Genomic DNA, 19,658 nt, shown 5'->3' on the forward strand with positions numbered 1-19,658 from the left:
ATAAATGTAAGGGGCAAAATTTTACTAAAAATATGGAATAAAGCCTCTAAATGTATTGACGTATTTGACTGAACTTTTTCATTTTTATTTCTGTAAACTGATAGGTGTTGTCACACCTTATTGTAGTTTAGCTTCAGTTGCTTGTACTTAATCTTTCTGGTCTGTAAATTTGAGCTTTAAAATCCATGTAGTTTTTTTTCTCCAAGGTCTGTAAAGTCATTGTTCCTGCTGTTTGTGCAGCACGTTTGCTCTAGTTATCTACTGACTCCCCTTACCGTTTTTTATGGTGTTTAAAGATTTCACCCTTGCTGTTCGCGTTTACTTAAGCTGGTATGCCGAACGAGTGAGTAAATAAAAAGAATTGTTTCCTCTTGACAAGCTTTTACTCATTGGAGCCTCTTCTTGGGGTCGGATGGTTAAGGGGCCTGTCCGACGCCCTTAATTTACGGCCACGTCTTTGAAAACATTGGGGAGTTGGGAGGTTGTGGCACCAGTGTTTGGTGCTACAGCTGTTTTTACTGTCACGGCCATAAAGCTCCCCTGGGAAGGGTGAGACAAGAGAAGAAGAGATGAGAACAATGGCTTGTCATACAGCTTGCAGACACGCAAACTATCATGGTTGGAGAGGAGGAGGTGTGTCGATGCTGGGGCTGAGTGTGGAAACTCACCATACGGTTGAAATAAAGATAGCAGAGGGGTCACTAAGGCGTATTCAATCTTCCTGCCAAAAGACAATGCTAATGGTAATAACAAACAGACTGCACCTCATTTTTCTTTTATCTCATTCGCAGCTTTTCCTGTCTGTGACCATCTTAGCCTTTATTCTATTTGTCTCCTGTCACATTAGTGTATCTGAGCCATTATCTGTGATATGTGCTGCTCGGGAGATCTTTCCAGTATAATGAAAAAGCAAAATGGAGTTTGGTTTCCTGAAAGCTTTTTAGCACAAAAATCCCCTTAATTTAAAGATGCATTTTTCTTTTTACTGATAGTGGCAAACTGGATTGCTGGTTCTTTTTAGAGTATGTATGAATATCTACCCCTTTATATTTAATGTGTCTATCCTGTGGTGATCATCTGTTGTTGGATGCCATACATAGTGGAGGAATTGTACCTGCCTCAGCTGTACACCTAAATGTCATCTGCTCCTCACCTTCCTGAGAAGTTATCTGAGAATGTTTTGCTTCAGTTACTGTGTGAAAGAGTGCAGCCAAGCAGAAAGCTAAGTGTCACTGTAACTTTGTCTCAGATGTTTTACTGTGTTCCAGGATTGAAAATAGGTCTGCTCTGCAAGGCTGAGGGCAGCTTTAAGATAACTTATAATACTTTATTATTATTATTATTGATGTTCCAGGTAGCTTTATGGTGTTAAGCAGGTGTGCTTGTCTCTGATTTCCACTTGCTTACATGGTAAATGGACTGATTCTGATACAGTGCCTTTCTACTTAGCTTGAACACTCGAAGCACTTTATAATATAATCCTTATTCACCCATTCACACACACAGTCATACAAGCACTTTTTTATGCCTTGGTCCTTTCTATCTATCATTCACTCTTCAATGAATGCATCAGAAGCAACTCTGAGTTCGTATCTTGCCAAAGGGAAATGTTTACATTCAAACTGGAGCAGCAAGGGATCAAAGCACCAATCTTCTGATTGGTCGATGACCTGCTCGGCCACAGACACCCCAAATGTGTCCACAGCTGGAATTATTAGAATTATTTTTAGTTTTACTGATATTTGCAGATAAACAAACAGGTTATAAAAGATGGATGCAGCCACTGTGACATCACTCACTGGCAGTGTTAGATCCAATGCATGTAAAGTAATGCAGTCACATTGTGTTTTTTGGTAATACAATAATGTGATACATTAGTAGAGTAATGTGTTGTTACTTCTGTTACAAAAGATGTTGTTTGTGCGATGGACTAAAAACAAAGAAACATCCGACATATCTTTTTTCTTCCTGTACAGATACAGCTGATTTCAGGTTCTGTGCAGGGAGGAGATCACTGGGGGAATGTTCTGCAACTTTTGAGGAGATAGATTACAAATAAAAGTAATGAACATATGTAAAAAAAACAAACCAAAAAATCCAAAACATCTCAGAGAGAAACAGCTTAATAATACTGCTACAGTGTGAGAAATTATTTTTTGATCTACAAGACCATCAGGAAGAAGCTTGGTGAGAATGAGAGAACTGTTGATGCGATCATTTGGAAATGGAAGAAATATAAAATGACCATCAATCACTCTCGGTCTGGAGCTCCACACAAGATCTTCATTCATGGGGTGAGGATGATCATGAGAAAAATGTCTGATTGGCCAAAACAACTTGGGAGGAGCTGGCTAATGATCTGAAGGCAGTTGGGATCACAGTCATCAAGAACACACTACATGTAGAGAACTAAAATCCCCCTGCTGAAGAAAGCACATGTACAGACCTATCCTAAGTTTGGAAGTGAACATTAAAGGGAGTTTTTCCTTCCCACTGTCGCCAAAGTGCTTGCTCACAGGGGGTCATAGGATTGTTGGGTTGTTTTCACTGTATATATTATTGTACGATCTACTGTACAATATAAAGCGCCGTGAGGCCACTGTTGTTGAGATTTGGCGCTATATAAATAAAATTGAATTGAATTGAACATCTAAATGAATCAGAGAAGAGTTGGAAGAAAGTGTGGTGGTCAGATGAAACCAAAACTGAACTGGTCTACCATCAATTTGACCTGCTGTGTTTGGAGGAAGAAAAATGTTGAGTATGACCCAAAGAACACCACCCCTACAATCAAGCACAGAGGTAGAAGCATTATGCTTTGGGACTAGTTTTCCAGCAAAAAAATTACCCAAAATATACCAAGGCAATTAATACTAATGGCTACCGAAGATGCACATTAAGCTCATGGAGCGATCTCGCCAGTCCCCAGAAAGCCTGTGGAGGAACCTGATACTTCAAGAAAACAGAGCCCTGATAACCTTACTTTCTGAGTCTGATGGACATTATTAAAACCATGGACTTCATGTTCTATTCGGACCAATAGAACCAAGGGTCACATTTTCATAGACTTCTGTACAACTGGAAAACCAGAAGAGTCGCCCCCTGCTGGCATTTGAAAAAGAATGCATGTCTGCCAATTAGCTGCAGAGCCACTTTACTCCAAACTATACCAATGCTCTGGAAAAGCCTCACAGGTAACCACGAAAAACAAAATTCTATGCTAATGCATCCATTAGTTATTAAAGCTCAAAGGGGTGGGGCCAACACTGCTTAAATACTGCCGCGGTTAAAAATAATCACAAGAAAGTCATTCTAGTTTTCTCAAAAACATCTTTTTTTTTTTTATTTTCACATGAAAAGTTTTCACATTTATCAAACAGGCTTTTTATAGAATCTATAATATATTTATATGTACACATATTATACATTTCTCTTACTTACACATGTACAAAATTAGGTAACAAGAATTCAGATAAAAAAAAAGACTGACTTCAATGGTAGTCATACACTGTTGTGCTTTGTTGAATCAAGCCAGCCTGTCAGGTGAAGATGTGCTTGGCAACTGGGTTTGATGCTGTGTCTCGTCTGTTGTGAACTGGTGACTATAACTTTTTTTTTTTTTTTTTTTTTTTTTTTTTAAATTGCTCTAAAACTAAATAGCTGATTGCCCCACTTTGTGTTTGCTTGTTTTCCAGTCGGGGTGGAAAGCACCATGACACACAGGGGTGAGTCCTGCGCTAAAAAAGAAAGATTTAATACCAGCTCCTTGTGTCAGACAGTTTTAACCATTGCGAGGCGACAAACAGAGAAGTCCAGCCTCTCTGCGGTTCACACAACATCTCAGTGTTTCTTTTGGCAGAAAAAAACCAACAACATTTGTCTCAACACGCTTTCAATCAAACGCTGCACAGCTTACACACATTCTCCTGTTCTCAATTAAACGCGCACATATTGCCTTTCACACAAATACTACCTCCACCGGGGGCCCTCCCCATCGGCAACAGTAAACATTTCATTTTGTGAGCACATGGTATATACAGTAAAACGTCTCAGCTGCAAATGTTATAAATTATCTTCACAGAATGTACACGTAACATGATTCAACGTAGTGTTTCCATGTGTTACAGAGCGTCTGATGATTGTGTGTGTGTGTGTGTGTGTGTGTGTGTTTGGATTAAGCACTGTTTTAAATGGAGTGTATGTTGATGTGCAGTATTAGTGCTACAGTATATAAGCACATGGTCTGCGAAGGAATGGTGGTCATGAGAACAACTTTTGTGTCTGTTAATGCTACATTAAGAGAACGCAATCACCTGGGACAGCAAGGTCACGCAATACCGCTACAATAACAATACAACAAATAGTACGCAGTACTCAGGGTGGAATAGTGTACAAGTTGGAGAGATGACTGATCTTTGGCTCAAAAGGCTTGAGATTACTTTTTATTTTCTTCCTTTCTTGTTTCTTTAAATGCTGACTCCCTGTCCCCCATGTCAGTATAAAATTCAAAGTTGGTTAACTTGGTGTCGTAGCTCCTGATTGTCCTTCAGCCACTTCAGGTTCCTCTTCAACTTCTTTCTTCTCTCTTGCAGGGAATTCCTCCAGAGCGGTCGGTTTGATGGGGGAGCCCCAAATAGCACAAATCAAGGAGAGCTTAGTCTTTCCAGAAAAATACTGTCATCTTTTGGACAAAAAAATAATAAGACAAAGCACAAGTACTTGTCTCAAACGCTCAAAGTTGCTCAGCACATGTTGTGCAAGCGAGTCCATCTGTACTCTGCAAGCTTCAAAAGTCTCTCCCTGCGGCCAGCACTGGGCATGTTTTGTTTTTTTAAGTCAGTGGTTTTCAACCCCACGGACTGTCTTCATTGTAGTCTCTGAAAAAAAAAACCCCCAAAAATACCCCCCCCCCCCCAAAAAAAAGTCTGCCAACAGAAATCCTTTTTATGTATTCTCAGTGCAACAAAAACAGTAACGAAAATGGGACTAGCACTGAGAGGATTGAGAGGGATGTAGCTGCCGCTGCGGAGTTTGTCCGTACACTCTTCTGAACATCTGGCAGGATAACCACCGGGTCATCTGCTTGAGGACAGGAGACAAAGAAAACACATTAGTACCATAAATTTACATAAACCCCAAATGTACCTGGATTGTTTTAGGGTCAGGGATAATTAGATAGGACACGGGGTTGGGCTACATACCTGCAGGCAGACCGTTGGATGGGTTGTGAACCCCGCCACCGGCTCCAACTGCAGTCCCACCTGTGCCCCCTTTAGCCACTCTGGCCTCTTGAGAGCCTGGAAAAAAAAAAGGCCATCAATCATTCTGTCTTGCAATAGCCTAAAACACGACTGTTAGAGGTGACTGTACTGCTTTCCTTTCATCCAAGAGGGTGGTCAAAAACTTACCATCTGCGGCTATGACGTCCACCCTCAGCCTCAGGCACTCTTGGCCATGGTGGTGCAAAGGTTTGGCTGCAGGGAAGAAGAAAGAAACAAAACAGGCGTTAACATCCTTACTAATACACTTATCCTCTCTTGGCCCCTTAATCCACCTTAATGCACACGCGCATACAAACACTGACACACAAACCCTTGGCAACAGAAAAACAACGGTACAAAGCCCTGGGAAGCCATCTGTGATCAGGCAGAGTGTGTCTTGTCCTGCCGTTTATCTAATTACAACCATGGCCAGGGTGACAACATTGCCTGTGCTTTGTGGTCAGTTTACAGCAAGGCTAGTATTGCATAAAACTTGGCAAAGTGAGCCAGCGCCCCAGTTTTCAAAGAGCTGGCCACTGAGCTGCAGCTTATCACACCTGGTACACAAACATGCAAACGCCACCCAGGTCACACTTTGTTGCAAAAATAAGATTTCTGTGAATCAGGGATAATTAGATGGATTGACATGAAGTTTTTTTTATCATTTCCAGGCAACAAGCTGCAATGACCTTAAGATTAAAAGATTTTTTTCCAAGTGAAAAGACGTCCATGTTTATTTTAGCATGAATTAGGATAACTTTAAGGATCGCTTAGCATTAGTGTTTAGCATCTAGTCATCATTACATAAGTACCACATTTCTATGACTGACTTTGTGTCATGCAAACATCCAAAAGCTAATATGTTGAACAGGAAAACGCTGTCAATTTGAAGAGTTGGCATGTAGTTCCAAGCACATTTATCTTGGCTGCATGCTCCCTGTGTTATTAGAAAATGAGTTTAACTAGGAACTAGGACAGGATCCGTGACACTTACAGATATAGTAGTAGCTCTCTCCTTGGCGAAACTCCTTTCCCAGGGTGAAAGGAGTAAAACGCTGGAATTTTTCAGAGAACTTCTCAGGAGCGTGAGGGGCAAATGGATGACTGCACTCCCAGCGCATCTGGTCATACGACTGTGGCTTGCAGTTGTCGTAGTCCTCCCGCTCCACCATGTAGAGCACGTATCGCTCAGCATCCATCGATGGCACCTCACCCTGCGGGTAATGGGGGCAGACGATGTCCAGGTAGTCATTAAGCTTCACCTCCACAGCATAGTCGACCCGCTGAAACCTGTCGGGATGAGGGAGAGGACGCAGGTTACTCAAGTGGCAGGAGACTGATAACCGTGCTTATAGCATCGGAGCAGTAATAAATATAAGCCTCAAAACCTCTGATTATATATTGATCGGCTACACACCGGTATTCAACAGGGAAATCAGAGGAAAGACTGTTAGGTCTAGGAATGGGAGATATAGAGCAAAAGAAAGAAAGAATGTTTGTATGAGAGGATGTATATGCGTGTTCAGGTGGAACGAAGAAGGAAAACGCGATAAGGGGAAAAAGTGATCTGCAGAGGACACGCCCATAAATATGGATGAACGGGAGGCCAGTGTAGCTGATGCTGCTGTGCTGAGAGTTAGCAACGAGTGCACATTGATCCCGTGTCTCCCTGGAGTTGAATGATGTTTACCGAGAAACATTAGTAGTCAGTTAGCCCGTCAACACAGGAGATGAGTATTGACATCTGCAGGCTACATGCACACACAAACATACACACAGGTAGAGCAGCAGAATGCATAATGACAGAAAAAGTGGAAACACACCTGAGTTTGCGAGCGATAGAGACAAGAATATAAATAAAGGTCACATACAACTCAATCTAAAAAAAAAAGCTTAAGGATAGACAAACTATAACTGGGGTAGCAAAAGGAAATGGCAAAAGCATCTGCCACAGGATAAGACGGACTAAGGCAAAGTGGAATTTCTGAACCAATCTTAATGATTTAAGAAATTATGGCTGTTGCATCTCCTCACTTGTTTCAGGACACACTTCAAAAGTCAGCATCTGTGATGGTCTGATGGTGTCTTAGTGCACACAGCAGGGGTAACCTAAACATCTAGCAAAGCGCCATCATGGCTGAACAATAAACAGAGCTTTTAAAGAAACATGTGCTCCCATGTTCCTTTTCATGAATGCTCTAGCTGATTTCAGCAAGAAAAACCACATTGTGTACATATTCCAGCAGCATAGCTCAGTAGTAAAAAAAAATTAGGGGGCTGAGGAGGGGTAAATTGGCTAGATTGCAGTTCGGCCTGGTCACCGCATTTTGAAAAAAAAAAATGGCAAAGGAGGCCCCAAATTGTTGAGCAGCTGAATTTGAGAATAGTACAAAAACACAGATATCCCTCAGCTCTAAAACTCTTACAACACTTCATAGATGATACGTGACAGCGGTAGCAGTAAAGACCCACCTGCCACAATTTGTTCGAGGCGAGTTGTTGGCATCAAATTCAAAAAAACAAAACAATAAATGCCCCAAGTTTCAACATCCGATATGTTGACTTGATTCATTTTCTAAATAAATGCAGGTGATTTACAAATCACTGTTGTCTCTTCTTGCTTACATTTTACACCGCGTCCCAGCTTTTTTTGAGAACAGGGTTGTCTTAACCCACTCATTAGGGTCAGATAGATAGGCACAGATACAACATGAGTCTGGTGACAGTCTGTAACTGTCTTCCACCACACTCCCTCTCATTACAAATACAGATAGAGACAGTCAGACTGTCTGCCTCCCCCTTCAACCCTCCCTTCACTCTTCCACCCTCTCCACCCTTTTTACTATGGTCCTTAAGTAAACTAAACTTCCCAGCTCCTCTTAGAGCTGGCTCAAAAAAGCACTTACACAAAAAGCATCATTTTAGTTTGCTTCACATGTGCGCACATAAACACTGATTACTGCAGAAAGCTTAGACTACTTAAAGAACAATTTAGAATACTTTGGTGCAGTTTCATTTGGCCTTATCTCAACTGTCCATGAGGGGGATACCATCAGAGATATTATGAGGTTGTCTCCAGGGAATTGTCACTGAAGGTATTTCAGCTTTGTCCCCATCCTCTTGACTCAGTGAAAGCTCCAGGGGCGGCTCACAGCTAATGCTCTCTTCTCAGCCAAAGCCATCTATCACCAGCCTGAAGCGGTAGCTGACCACAAGCAACACACACACACACACACACACGCATGCACACACACACAAAATCACACTTACTTCACAGTAATTCCCATCTATCAACAACCTAAAGCTGTAGCTACCTACTATTTACACCCACTGAACCCACACAGGCAGACACACATCTCCTCCCATGGTACTGAGCTCGATGCCTATCAGTTTACCGTCTCCTACTGTTCTGGATCGCCAGGGGTTCCCTGAGAGTAGATGAAATTTGACAGACTTAAATATTTTTACAACACACAGGGCGAATGTGTGTGTAATATAGAGTTTTGTTGCTTTTGCAACGAATATACGCATATTTTGACAGCCTTTCGACACTAACCCTAAAGAGAGATAGCTAACTGACTGCTGTTTAATCAGATCTACAGATCTCAAGGAGTTATGAGCTCCCAAAAGCCCGTGGGGTGTTAAACTGACACCAGTGATGGCATTTCTTTCCTAAAACAGGCTTTTCTTTGAGAATTCTGGCTTTTATCAACCCACCACCTCCACCTCCACCCACTCCTTAAATGTAACAAGTAGCATTTGGGGAGTTTGTGTTTGTGTGACAAGGTCCATATGTGTGACTAACAATCAAAGTGCACAGGCCCTGGCTCCAGTCGCTCGTTAGCTGGTGTTGTTGTTTGTTGCCAGGGGTCTCCCTGGTACCCCCTTGGTAAAAGGATAGACACAGTGGCTCCAAACTGTGGGCCCTGACTCCTACTACCCCTCTGGCTCCCTTCCCCCATCCCTTTGCCTCTCTCTGCCTGACTGCATGCCATCAATACCGATGGCCAGATAAGCCAGAAACACGGGCCCATTAGAAACCAAGCATCTTTTTTAGCGGACCAATGAAACTTCCATCTTGCCAACAAGTTCCAGCCAACTTTCGGTGGGGAGAGGAATAATTATAATTTTGCTACGGAGCAGGCAGCTTAGTGCTTATCTGCAGTTTGCCTGCCATGCTCTGTTTACCAGATTGCTGTTAAAGTGTTTTTTCCCCATGCCGCTTTCAATTCCAGGCGAATCGATAACACTATTGAACAAACACCGTTGTTCTCTGCTTTTGCCTGACAGAGTTATCAGCCCACTGCACACCCTGAGCACACACACACGCGCACACTAACAAACTCCCTATAAGCCAGTCCCTCCCTGACCTCTAGTCCTGATTACAAACAGGTTGTAGTATGGTCCCAATGTGTTCATTAGAAAGGAGGTTGAAGGGGGTGCAATTAAAACACAAAAAAAGGGTATTAAAGTCGCCCTAGAAGGGGGTAATTATGTCCTCCCTCTCCCCACTTCCCAGCCCCTGCAGGCTTGAGAGCGCGGGGGGATGAATAGACGTGGGCGAAGGGGGTGGGTCAAAGGGCTTGAATTGGGAATGGCTTTTGAAGTCTCACCCAGTAAATGTTTCTATGTGAGTGCTACTGTTGCTCTATCAATGCCACCGTTTCATACAGTGTTTCTATTCACAGTGTGCCCGCACTGATGGAGTGCTTCACTTAGCAGGGAGAACCGCCACTGAAAACGCACCAGGGGATGTTGGCTAGTGCCTTTTATTAATGGCAAATAGTTTTAATTATCCTGCTGCCTTTTGTTCACCCCCCAACGCCTCAGCACTGAAACGTTCCACATCATCAGCTTAATTAACTGATTGTGGTAACTCACTTCAAAGAGAGCTTTGGCCCCTGTGTCACACAGTTTAACAACAAAGTCAAACCATGCCACCTTCACTTTAGCAAACAAAATCCTCTCACTTTCAGCCTTCCCCAGTGTGTGTCCCTTGTTATTTCCCTCCTCCAGATTGTCTCCCTCTCTGAGTCAATAAGGCTGTTTTGGTTTATTCCCATTGTTTTTTCCCAGGATGCCTTTTAATGCCAGTGATACTCGAAGCCTCAGTAAACTCAGCATGGAGTAGCAGAGTAATACTCTACTTACGGATGATCTGTGGAGTTATGGCAGATATGCAACAAGGATTGTGTGCAAGTGTCTGTCTCAGCCTGATACATTCAAGTCAAGGATTGTTTATGTCTGAGTAGGTGTGCGTGTGTGTGTTGCTGTTCTGGTGCTCTGGGGAATCTGGGAGTGTGTTTCAGTGGCGATAAGGTGGATAATAAATGCTAATAATGAACAGAGATGATAGCGAGGGAATGCCAAGTGGTCACAGGTTGCTCCTTACCACTCTTCCTCCTCTTCTGAGAAGGAATTCCTAATTTATTGGAGCCTTTTCAGGAAACTTCAGGAGTCTAATCTCTTCTTTAATCTCTCTGGCCTGCATTTTGCTTTCTTGTCTACCTCTATCCCCTTCTTTCATCCATCCATCACCCTCTCATCTCTGTACTCTCTCACCCTGTGGAATGTCAGAGCTCTGAGGCGAAGAAGCTGCGGCGCAGATCAAAGGTCGGACACTTGCCAAGTCAGCAGAGAATTTTCTACATGGACAGTCAGCAAGAAGGGTCTTTAAGCATTTTAAATTCTACAGACGGATAATGGGAATTAATCTCTGTAAAGATTCATTCAAATCTATTCTAAAGTCCATAAAGGTCATTGTAGAACAAACTACACAGATCTCACTACAGCTTCCAAAAAGAGTTCCTGTCTTCTTAACCCACTGTCTCTCAGAGCTTCATACAGTCACCCTAACCACATAAACAAGATTATTTTCCGCAACGGATGACTGAACCGGAATGTGGGGACCACCTAATTGGCTCGCCCAAGCCTGGATTATTGGGTGGAGCAGTGGCTGAACTGAGGTCCATTCATCAGCACCAGACCCTACTTAATACAGGGGCTTAGACTGGACAGCGAGGCCCAGAGCAGGGAATGACGGCTGGGGACAGAGTAAGGGGTGAGACAGGCAGGGTGGAGCTTTTTTCCCCACTCCCACATCTATTGTTCTCACATAGAGAAGGGGTATTATGGCTTTTCACTGAAGATTTGGAGTTCAAAAAAGACACATTGTCTATGTATAGCTATATATGTGTGGGTGTGTGCAAATGTGTCCGTGCAAAAATGGGAACCAAGAGGTGGTAACAGAATGCTGAAAGACACTGGACACAAGGGAGTACTTTTTTTCAAGATAAATCCCTCAAAACCACATGACTCCATGACAGGTGAAGCTTTTTCCAGATCCAAACTTAGCTGAGTTAAGCGGGACTGTTTAATGTTATTGCTCGGATTCTTCTTGTTTCATCCATCTACCTACCCATTCATCCATCAACGTCAGCCGACCCTTCCCACTCCCTGTCTATCTCTCAACACTCAATAAGCAAACCAGATCCTAGTGTCAACTCTGTCACTCCCCCCACTCAGACCTGCTGAACCAATCGCAGCCTTTTCTGGTGGTATTCCAACTATGCAGCTCTCTGACCCACCGTTTGCATAGCCAAGCACAATGTGATGTGGGTATGCAGGGGTCATCATAGAAACAAATATGATCCAACCCCGTTAACATAATATTTCAGCCTTTATTCTTTGCACCGTGTGACTTTTCACCATCCATCTCAATCAGCTTTCTCTGGTCTTGTCATTCAACCTTTGTCCGCCCGGTTCATTGGTCATTCTGCCGGCGTGCTTTGCTGACTTAGCTGAGCTCCTTTTGCCACCCAGCGAAGAGACAAAGCTTTAAGTTCAGCAGAGAAATAATTGGCCGACTCCACTGCACTAAGGAGGGTTAGATGAATACATATGCTCTTTCCAGCTGCCTTATACTGTCCCCTGAGCCATTTGTATCTTATAAGGGCCAAAGCAGAAAGGTCATCTCTGACATCACATTTCTCAGCAGGCAAATATCTGTATAAGAAAATCGATTTTGCAAGATTGATTTTTTTCAATGAAATAAAATTTTCATGTTTAATGTTTTTTTTCCTCCTGTAAAAACAATCTCAGATTGTAACTTAATGAATTCCAGTGAGAATTAACAATATGTGAGTACAGGCAAAAACCCCTTTAATTAAATGGTAGCTCTTGCTTATGACGTCAAGTAGAAATTATGGTAATACAGCTGACCTGCAGGGGTGGCGATAGTTGCTGTGCAGACAAGTTTACACACTACATCTAGACCTTTAACAAACAGGCCCAAAAAAGAAGGAAAAACAAAAAAGTTACACAATAGCTGATATTTACACAACAAAAACAACCACAATGGTTCATTTCAAAGATAATATCCGACTCTTTCTGGCCAATTCTTCCTCAATCAAACACATCGTGCACTGAATGCCACCAGGAATTGACAAACAAGTCTGAAGGACACACGCACGCACACACACATAATCTCTGGCTCAGACACATCTAATAAAGAGAGTGCGAGGTCTGTTCGCAATTGTAATTGCAACATAATCATAAATCTGTGTACTAATGGAGCTTTTCTTCCTCCTTGGTTTTATGTCTGGGACTGAACACTTGTAAAGCAGAGCAGATTGGAGCAGCATAGCGGGAAGGTGCAGGGGAAGTCTGGTGTGTAGATAAGAAAGAAGCATGAGGACGGGCAGAGGGCAGAAACACTGGCCGAGGTCAAACGAGGTGAAACTGATCAGAGGAGAATCCCAAATAGAGACATGCAGCGATTTGACAGCGGGGCGGGGACAGGAGGAAGATCCCAAATCATCCTTTTGGCTTGAAAGTTGGAACACAAACCCTAATTAAACAATTAATCCCTGCTCAGTTATTTACTCTAAATGTGTTCATTCTAATGTGAGCCTGGGAAATTCAATCAGCTCCTTTTATCCAGACCTTTAAACCCTTGCGTGTGCTGGTGTGTGAGAAATGTATTGTTTATTGTGCAGACAGGATACGCTGTTTTCCCGGGAAAAACGTAACCAGGAAGCGCAACACTTCGCAGGAGACACACAGCAGACAGCGTGCAGACTTTAGTAACACCAACATCACGCCTGCGGGAAGTTAAAACCTTTGGCCCGATTCACTATCTAGCTCAGTCAATAAAACAAGCCCTCCTGTTCTGACTCTGCAAGAACAAGTGAGCTGGAAGGAAAAGAAGAACCTTATCAATGTGATCACTGAGGTAAAATTTTATTATGATTGCAGACTGTAAAGATGGGAATCATCAACACACTTGAGTGGTCACTGAACCCAAAAGAGGTGATTACCATCTGCCTGACGAGGCAGCATTTTTTTTCCAGATTGAATGCACCAGACAGATTACAAAGCCAGATTAAGAGTGGTGAGAGGGGAGGGGGGCGGACACTTTGAGAGAAATATGGAGACCAACTAAAGGGAAGGGGGAGGGGAAGGGTATTCCAGGGGGTTAAAGATGGATTAGGATTTGAAAAGTGAAGTGTTCTGGATGTATATGAGGAAAGAATAAAAAAAAAAAAACTAGATTTTTATTCATTTAAATTGGAAACTGCAAGCATCTCATATCTATTGCCCGCACCAAATCACGCCAGTGGACTAGCCAGTCTTATGTTTCATCTCTCAAACATGGATGCACCCACACAGACACTTTTACTTACTCCTACACATACACTTCTGTGTTTTCTCCTTCTCATTTCTCTCCTTTAATAACTTGAGCTCTCAGACAGGCTCCACCATTTCCACTGTTAAGCAAGACGTTCAAGAGGGGCACGTTAAAAGGCCGAAAGGAGAGCGAAAACAGTTTTGCTGGGAAGAGTGGAGTGGCCTTTCTTAAGGAAGTAGAAGAAGGAAGCTTTAAAGGTAAAGTGCAAAGTGTGTGTATGTGTGAGTGGGGGGGGTTCTTTTTCCCTGAAGGAAAGGGCAAAGTGCCTTGTGACGGCTCGCTGTGGGTGCCAAGAATGATATATAAAAAAAAAAAATTTAAAAAAAATTCCACACCTCTTACCATGCTTCCCTCCTTCTCCCCTTCTCTGAGAACCAGAGCTGGAGGTGAGGAAATAATAGACTGAAAAGGGACAGCTTGTAAAGTTGAGATAAAAGCTGGTGAAGGAGTGAAGGGGACCGAAAAGACAGGAGAGGGAAGAAAGAGTTTCCCAGAGGCAGAGCCACGGCTGTGTGAAGAGGGGCTGGCCTGAGTGGCAGCCAGTATTCAGGGACCACCGACGTGACAGAATGACTGACAGATTGATAGAGGCCGTGCCACTTCATCACATAGCGAACTCTGACCCTCGATCAGTCACACCAGTTACTATTCTCTTTCTGTGGCCCACCGTGAAGAGCAAGCCCCAATTTGTATGGGGAGCATCACAAAAAAGCCACATTGACCGGATAAAAACCGAGAAAATGCTTCATGCGGGTGAAACATACCTTAAATAACTTTCGTGTGAGCCAGCAGGAAGCAAGCTCATTTTAACGAAGGAACGGTGAGCTGAAACTACTTGGAAACGCAGCTAACCCAATGTCAAACAGCTGTTCTGAAAATCACTTCAGAATTATAAGAGATTAGTTAAAAGACTTCTTTGAGATCAAACGTGTGTGTGTGTGAGCGTGCCATGAAACGGTTAACAGATTCACAGAGCCCACAGAACCAGGCTGCAGAGGGAACCTGGCCAAGAAGAGGGGGAGGGAGGTGCCAGAGAGAGGGAGAGACAGGTACAAAGCAGAGGAGGAGGTGGGGGTGGTGGAGGTGGTGGTCCTCTCATGCTCTGTCAACAGGGAAAAGGGAAAAGGAAGTAAGAAGCACTGAAAGAGCAGATTATTGCCTCACATCGAAGTTGTAGAGTCCAGGGGGCTCCTGGGCCGATGTCAACATCAATCCCAAATGTGTAGCGCACGTGTGTGTGTGTGTGAGACTGGGTTAATGTGTATGAGAGCGTGTGAGTCACTTGAATCTGGCGATGCTGTGTATGTGAGTAAGCTTATGCGCAGACACTCCCTTTACAAAAAACACACGCTGGCATGCCGGGACCAAAGCTGAACGCTGGTGAGCCTCTTTCTGGCAGTCAAACCTGGGTGGTGATTAAACTGTTGCTAATCAGAAACAAAGGTCGCAAATATGCCAGCAAGCAAAAAGGTCACGAACACAAACACACACAGTAGGAGATTTTGTTGTGCGGAAACATAAAAAGTCCTTAGGTACAGGCAGATATGACCTTGGAAGTTTTGGAAGTCAGCAAGCCCCAAGCTGTGCACACAAACATGTTAGGAAGGGAAACTGTGCAAGTGTGTGTGTGTGTGTGTGTGTATTGCTAAATCCCTTAACACACCCATATGGGGAAAAAAGGAAATGAGTATATACCACATGGACTAAAGCGATCACTCTCAGATCAATTTGATTAACGATGGCTCTCTGACCAATTGGATGGAACAATTAACCCGGACCAACAAAAAGAAAACACGCTATCAAGTAACAGGTCAAAGGGGAGGGGAGATTGCGGTGAATGATGAAAAGCACCAAATAAAAACTCTCGTGCTTTTTCTGTGAAAACAGGATTAAGAGTAGCTAAAGGGAGAGGTTTAGCACAGTCATCTGGAAAAAAAGCAAGTGCAAAAAGACGGATTATCAGTATATATATGGGAATGATCACTGTCATTCCACAGCAGGGACACAGCAGAACGCCTTTCCATCTGGGACTTCATTCTGATTTCCTGTGAAAGGCTTTGTCGTTGTAATTACGGACTTTCTGAGAACAGCAACTGCTGTTTTAACCACAGGGGAAATGAGGAGGGAGAAAGTGGTTGAACGTAAGCTTGTGTGGAAGAACGCTTGAATATACAATATGTGTTTGCCCACCAGAGGGAAAGTGTGTAAGCCCAGCCCTGATTGATTCAGACGGCGTCACTTGGTGCGACTGAACATGCTGGTTTGTGATTGAGGGATTGCCTGCCAGGAGTACCTGTTTGTACTTGCCCTATCGTGTGTGTGTGTGTGTTTGTGTAGGGGTGCACGTAGAGGTTCATCTGTGGAGTGAAAACCTAACCCTCTTCGTACCCTGAGCCATGTCACCCCAGCCATCATCAACCATAATTCTAATTGACCCCCACTTACTCCAAATGGCCCCTAACCCTGACAATTTGAGCTCCAATTTCTCCTCCCTGAGCAATCTATCTCTCTCCCACAGCGTGACCTACTGGGCAAGCCTCAAGTTACCTCCTCTGTCACTGTCATACACCATTATTACTCGTCTTACCACCTGAAATATGAACACCCCTATGTCTCTCTGACAGCCACGTAAGAACCCAAGTGATATCTCTTGATTTAGGAGATATGGCAACCTCCCACTCTACTCAGAGGTTAGGACTCGGTGTCAGATGGGGAGGATATTGCAACAGAGCTTTCAACACATTCTGCAGTGAGTCAAGCCTGTAAAAATCAACAGGGAAAAAGAAAAATACAACCCTTGCCAGGGAAAAATTGTATCCAAACCCGGGTAGAAGTGCAACTCATGAATACAGACATAAGAGAAGTTTACTGACACGTTTGCTGCAAGCACACGCACATACAAAACACTGTATCCACATGCTGACATGCAGGCAAGATAAAACAAGCAGTATTCAAAGATTAAATGTCCTAAACCTCAGAAACCCGCTGTTTCCTCTACTCCCCCCGCATTTACATTTAAAGCAGCTCTCTTCCCTACTAAGCGTGAACTATTTAACTGCCTCAATATCAGCCCAGAAAGATAAACAGATGGCATAACCTGGTGTAACTAATGCTGCTGTGTAGGTAGGCTACACAGATTGCGAAACGGATTAAATCTGGACAGCTTAAACAAAGAATTACAGGTAAACAACACCACGATAACAGGTTAGAGCTCAGAAAGAGGCGAAGAGGGAAGATACTCCTAACTGTCCCGCATTATCATGACAACAGCAGACAGTCGATTCTATCAGGCGCTCATCACAGGCATCTCGCTGAATATACATGAGCTGCAACTATTCAGCGTGCATCTGAATATAAGATAACGGCTTTGCCAACACTGCAAATGCGGTTAAAAGTGTGTTTGATGCCAAAAGTAAATCAGTTTGTAGAACCGATTAAGAAACAAGAGTGCGCAAAGACAATTCGAAGTGCGCTACATTAGAAAATGGAAAACATATTTACTTTGGGTTTGTGCTGTTCCAGTAGACACTGTGCCGCTCCGCTGAAGCAAACCAGGCGCAGACGCTCCCAACGAAGCCCACAATCCAAACCAAATCCATGGTGGAGAGGAGTGAAGGCGTGCAGAGACGGAACACAACTCAGGTAGGTTGTGCACAAAAAAAAAAAAAAAAAAAACACCTAAAAGTTTACCGAAGGAAGCTTATCCGTGAACCTGTTAATTAAAAAACTTAACGCACGCAGCAGATCTGAGAGAGATTTCTGTATATTCGCAAAGGAATAAAAAAAATAAGTGAAGGGAGACTGAGATTACTCGACAAATCCGTAGTGAATGAGAGGTTGAGCTGAGTGGAGGTTGGTTTTGTGAAACGCCCACCTCCGCGTGTCACGCCTCCTATGGCAGAGGAGACCAATCAGAGGGCTGTCCGAGAGAAGCGAGCTGCACAGGTTTCTCTGCAAGTTTGTGTGTGTGTGTGTGTGTGTGTGTGTGTGTGTGTGTGTGTGTGTGTGTGTGTGTGTGTCATCACTCCGGCGTGTACAGGGTGTCTGGGTAAACACACAGAGGGTTTGCTGTGATTTATATGCCAGATTTTTTAATCGTAACTTTATTATGCTTCAAGTGTAAATACATGTCATATGTTGCAGATTTTCGTGCGTCCACATTATCCTAATGTAGCAGCTGTATTCAAATAAATCTGTAATTGATAGCTCTTGTTATAAACTACCAAAAGTCAATGCTTTTGTTCCGTTAGTGGATTGTTATAAACGTGTTGCAAAGCAGGAATCCTTGAATATGGCTACATCTATAGTGAACTTGCAACAGTATTTCAGTTGTTTAGACTTTTAGCTTGGGCTAACCTGGAAACATGAACAACACATTACATCATAAAATTAATAGTAGTCATGCTGCTACCTCTGCAACTCATCATAAACAAAATCTGTACATTACAGTATCCAAAAGATGATTTTGTGTTTCACTTGCATGAGTTGAAATAGTGTGTTTCCTTTCTCATATGTCCTTATCCATCATTGAATTGCAACACCCCTAGCTTGAGAACTCGTTGAGCAACATCTGGTATGTTTTTATAGTGATTCCTCAAACTGTTGCTAGTAGATTTATCTCCAACGGCTCTTCTGCGTGATGACAGACATTAATGATGACCATGACTGTGTGATTCCTATCATTACTATAAGGGCTTAAGTTTGTATGTTAGAAAGTTTAAAAAAGAAGAAAAAATAGGATCTAGCTTTCAAACCGTGGATGCCATTTGAATGGTAAAGAGCTCTACATGGCCAAATACAAAGTCTGCAGATTTAACTGGAAGCATGCAACCTTCTTGCTGTCAGTTACACTGCAAATCTTTATTCTCATTTTCTGTTCCATTGACATGGATAATCAGGACCGCGGGCTGCTTGTTCAGCATAGTGAGGCCTTGTTGCCAGAAGGGGTTTTCAAGCCTGCTTCTACTTGACACAGCACTTTATTTGCTATGCCCGATTAGCAGCATAACAGCTTTCAAAACATGAAAAATCTAAATTAAGTCGGGGGAAAAAAGGGGGTGAGGGGAAACCTTTCGGGATAATGATTTCAGATGAGAGGATTGATTCCTTTTTTAGGATGTAAATAAGACTTAGGGACAGGATCGGATAAACTCTGCAGGTGTTTGGCTGATTTTTAAGAAAACGCAGAACGAGTGCAGAGGGTGCAGGATACACTCCTGATGTAACCACACTGTAAGACTTAATCTGAAAGGTGTTTCATTCCACAGGATATAAGAGCAGAAGAGTGAAAGAAATTATTACTTTCTCAGAGCCCGTTAAGCTCAGTGCATCTGTGAGGCGAAGCTTTTAAGGTTTTCTGCTTGTGTTTAAACACGCCTCATACAGTTTGGTGTTTAGCCACAAGAAAACGTGGAATTCTAGAAGACTGTACAAGATAATTGATCTGCCAGGTAGACTGCTGAACGCAAATCAACAGTTTATTTGACAGTTTAATTGTCATGGTGCAGATGCATCCCACTCATCTGGCGCTCCAAGCAGAGTAAAGCACTAATATCTATTTGCATCACCTGTTAACCCAGGTCTGATTCTGTGCTCTGTTGTCCTTCGTCTTTGAATAATCGCCAGTATGAGACACCCACACTGCTATTTTGCTAAGAGGTTTACATAAACTCTGAGTATTATTTACTTTCTCTTGCAAAAGTCACACA

At 43.0% G+C, this 19,658-nt stretch overlaps 1 protein-coding gene across 2 annotated transcripts; it reads right to left on the reverse strand.

Moving 5' to 3' along the window:
- Positions 1–4,911: 4,911 nt before the first annotated feature.
- On the reverse strand, positions 4,912–17,767 carry efna1a (ephrin-A1a). Of its 2 annotated transcripts, none has more exons than XM_085446421.1 (5): positions 17,452–17,767; positions 6,256–6,551; positions 5,409–5,474; positions 5,202–5,297; positions 4,912–5,079 (listed from the first exon to the last, which is right to left on the reverse strand). In XM_085446421.1, exons 1-5 carry the CDS (start codon positions 17,547–17,549, stop codon positions 4,955–4,957), a joined length of 681 nt encoding a protein of 226 aa, XP_085302547.1. In that variant the 5' UTR covers positions 17,550–17,767; the 3' UTR covers positions 4,912–4,954. The 2 variants fall into 2 exon arrangements, with proteins under 2 accessions (XP_085302547.1, XP_085302546.1); XM_085446420.1 differs by having other exon boundaries at positions 4,912–5,082.
- Positions 17,768–19,658: the final 1,891 nt, after the last annotated feature.

This window comes from Copadichromis virginalis, linkage group LG22, assembly GCF_057382275.1.
Source record: "Copadichromis virginalis isolate Kocher_CV1m ecotype Utaka linkage group LG22, C_Virginalis_male_GT1.1, whole genome shotgun sequence".
Lineage (NCBI taxonomy): Eukaryota > Metazoa > Chordata > Actinopteri > Cichliformes > Cichlidae > Copadichromis > Copadichromis virginalis.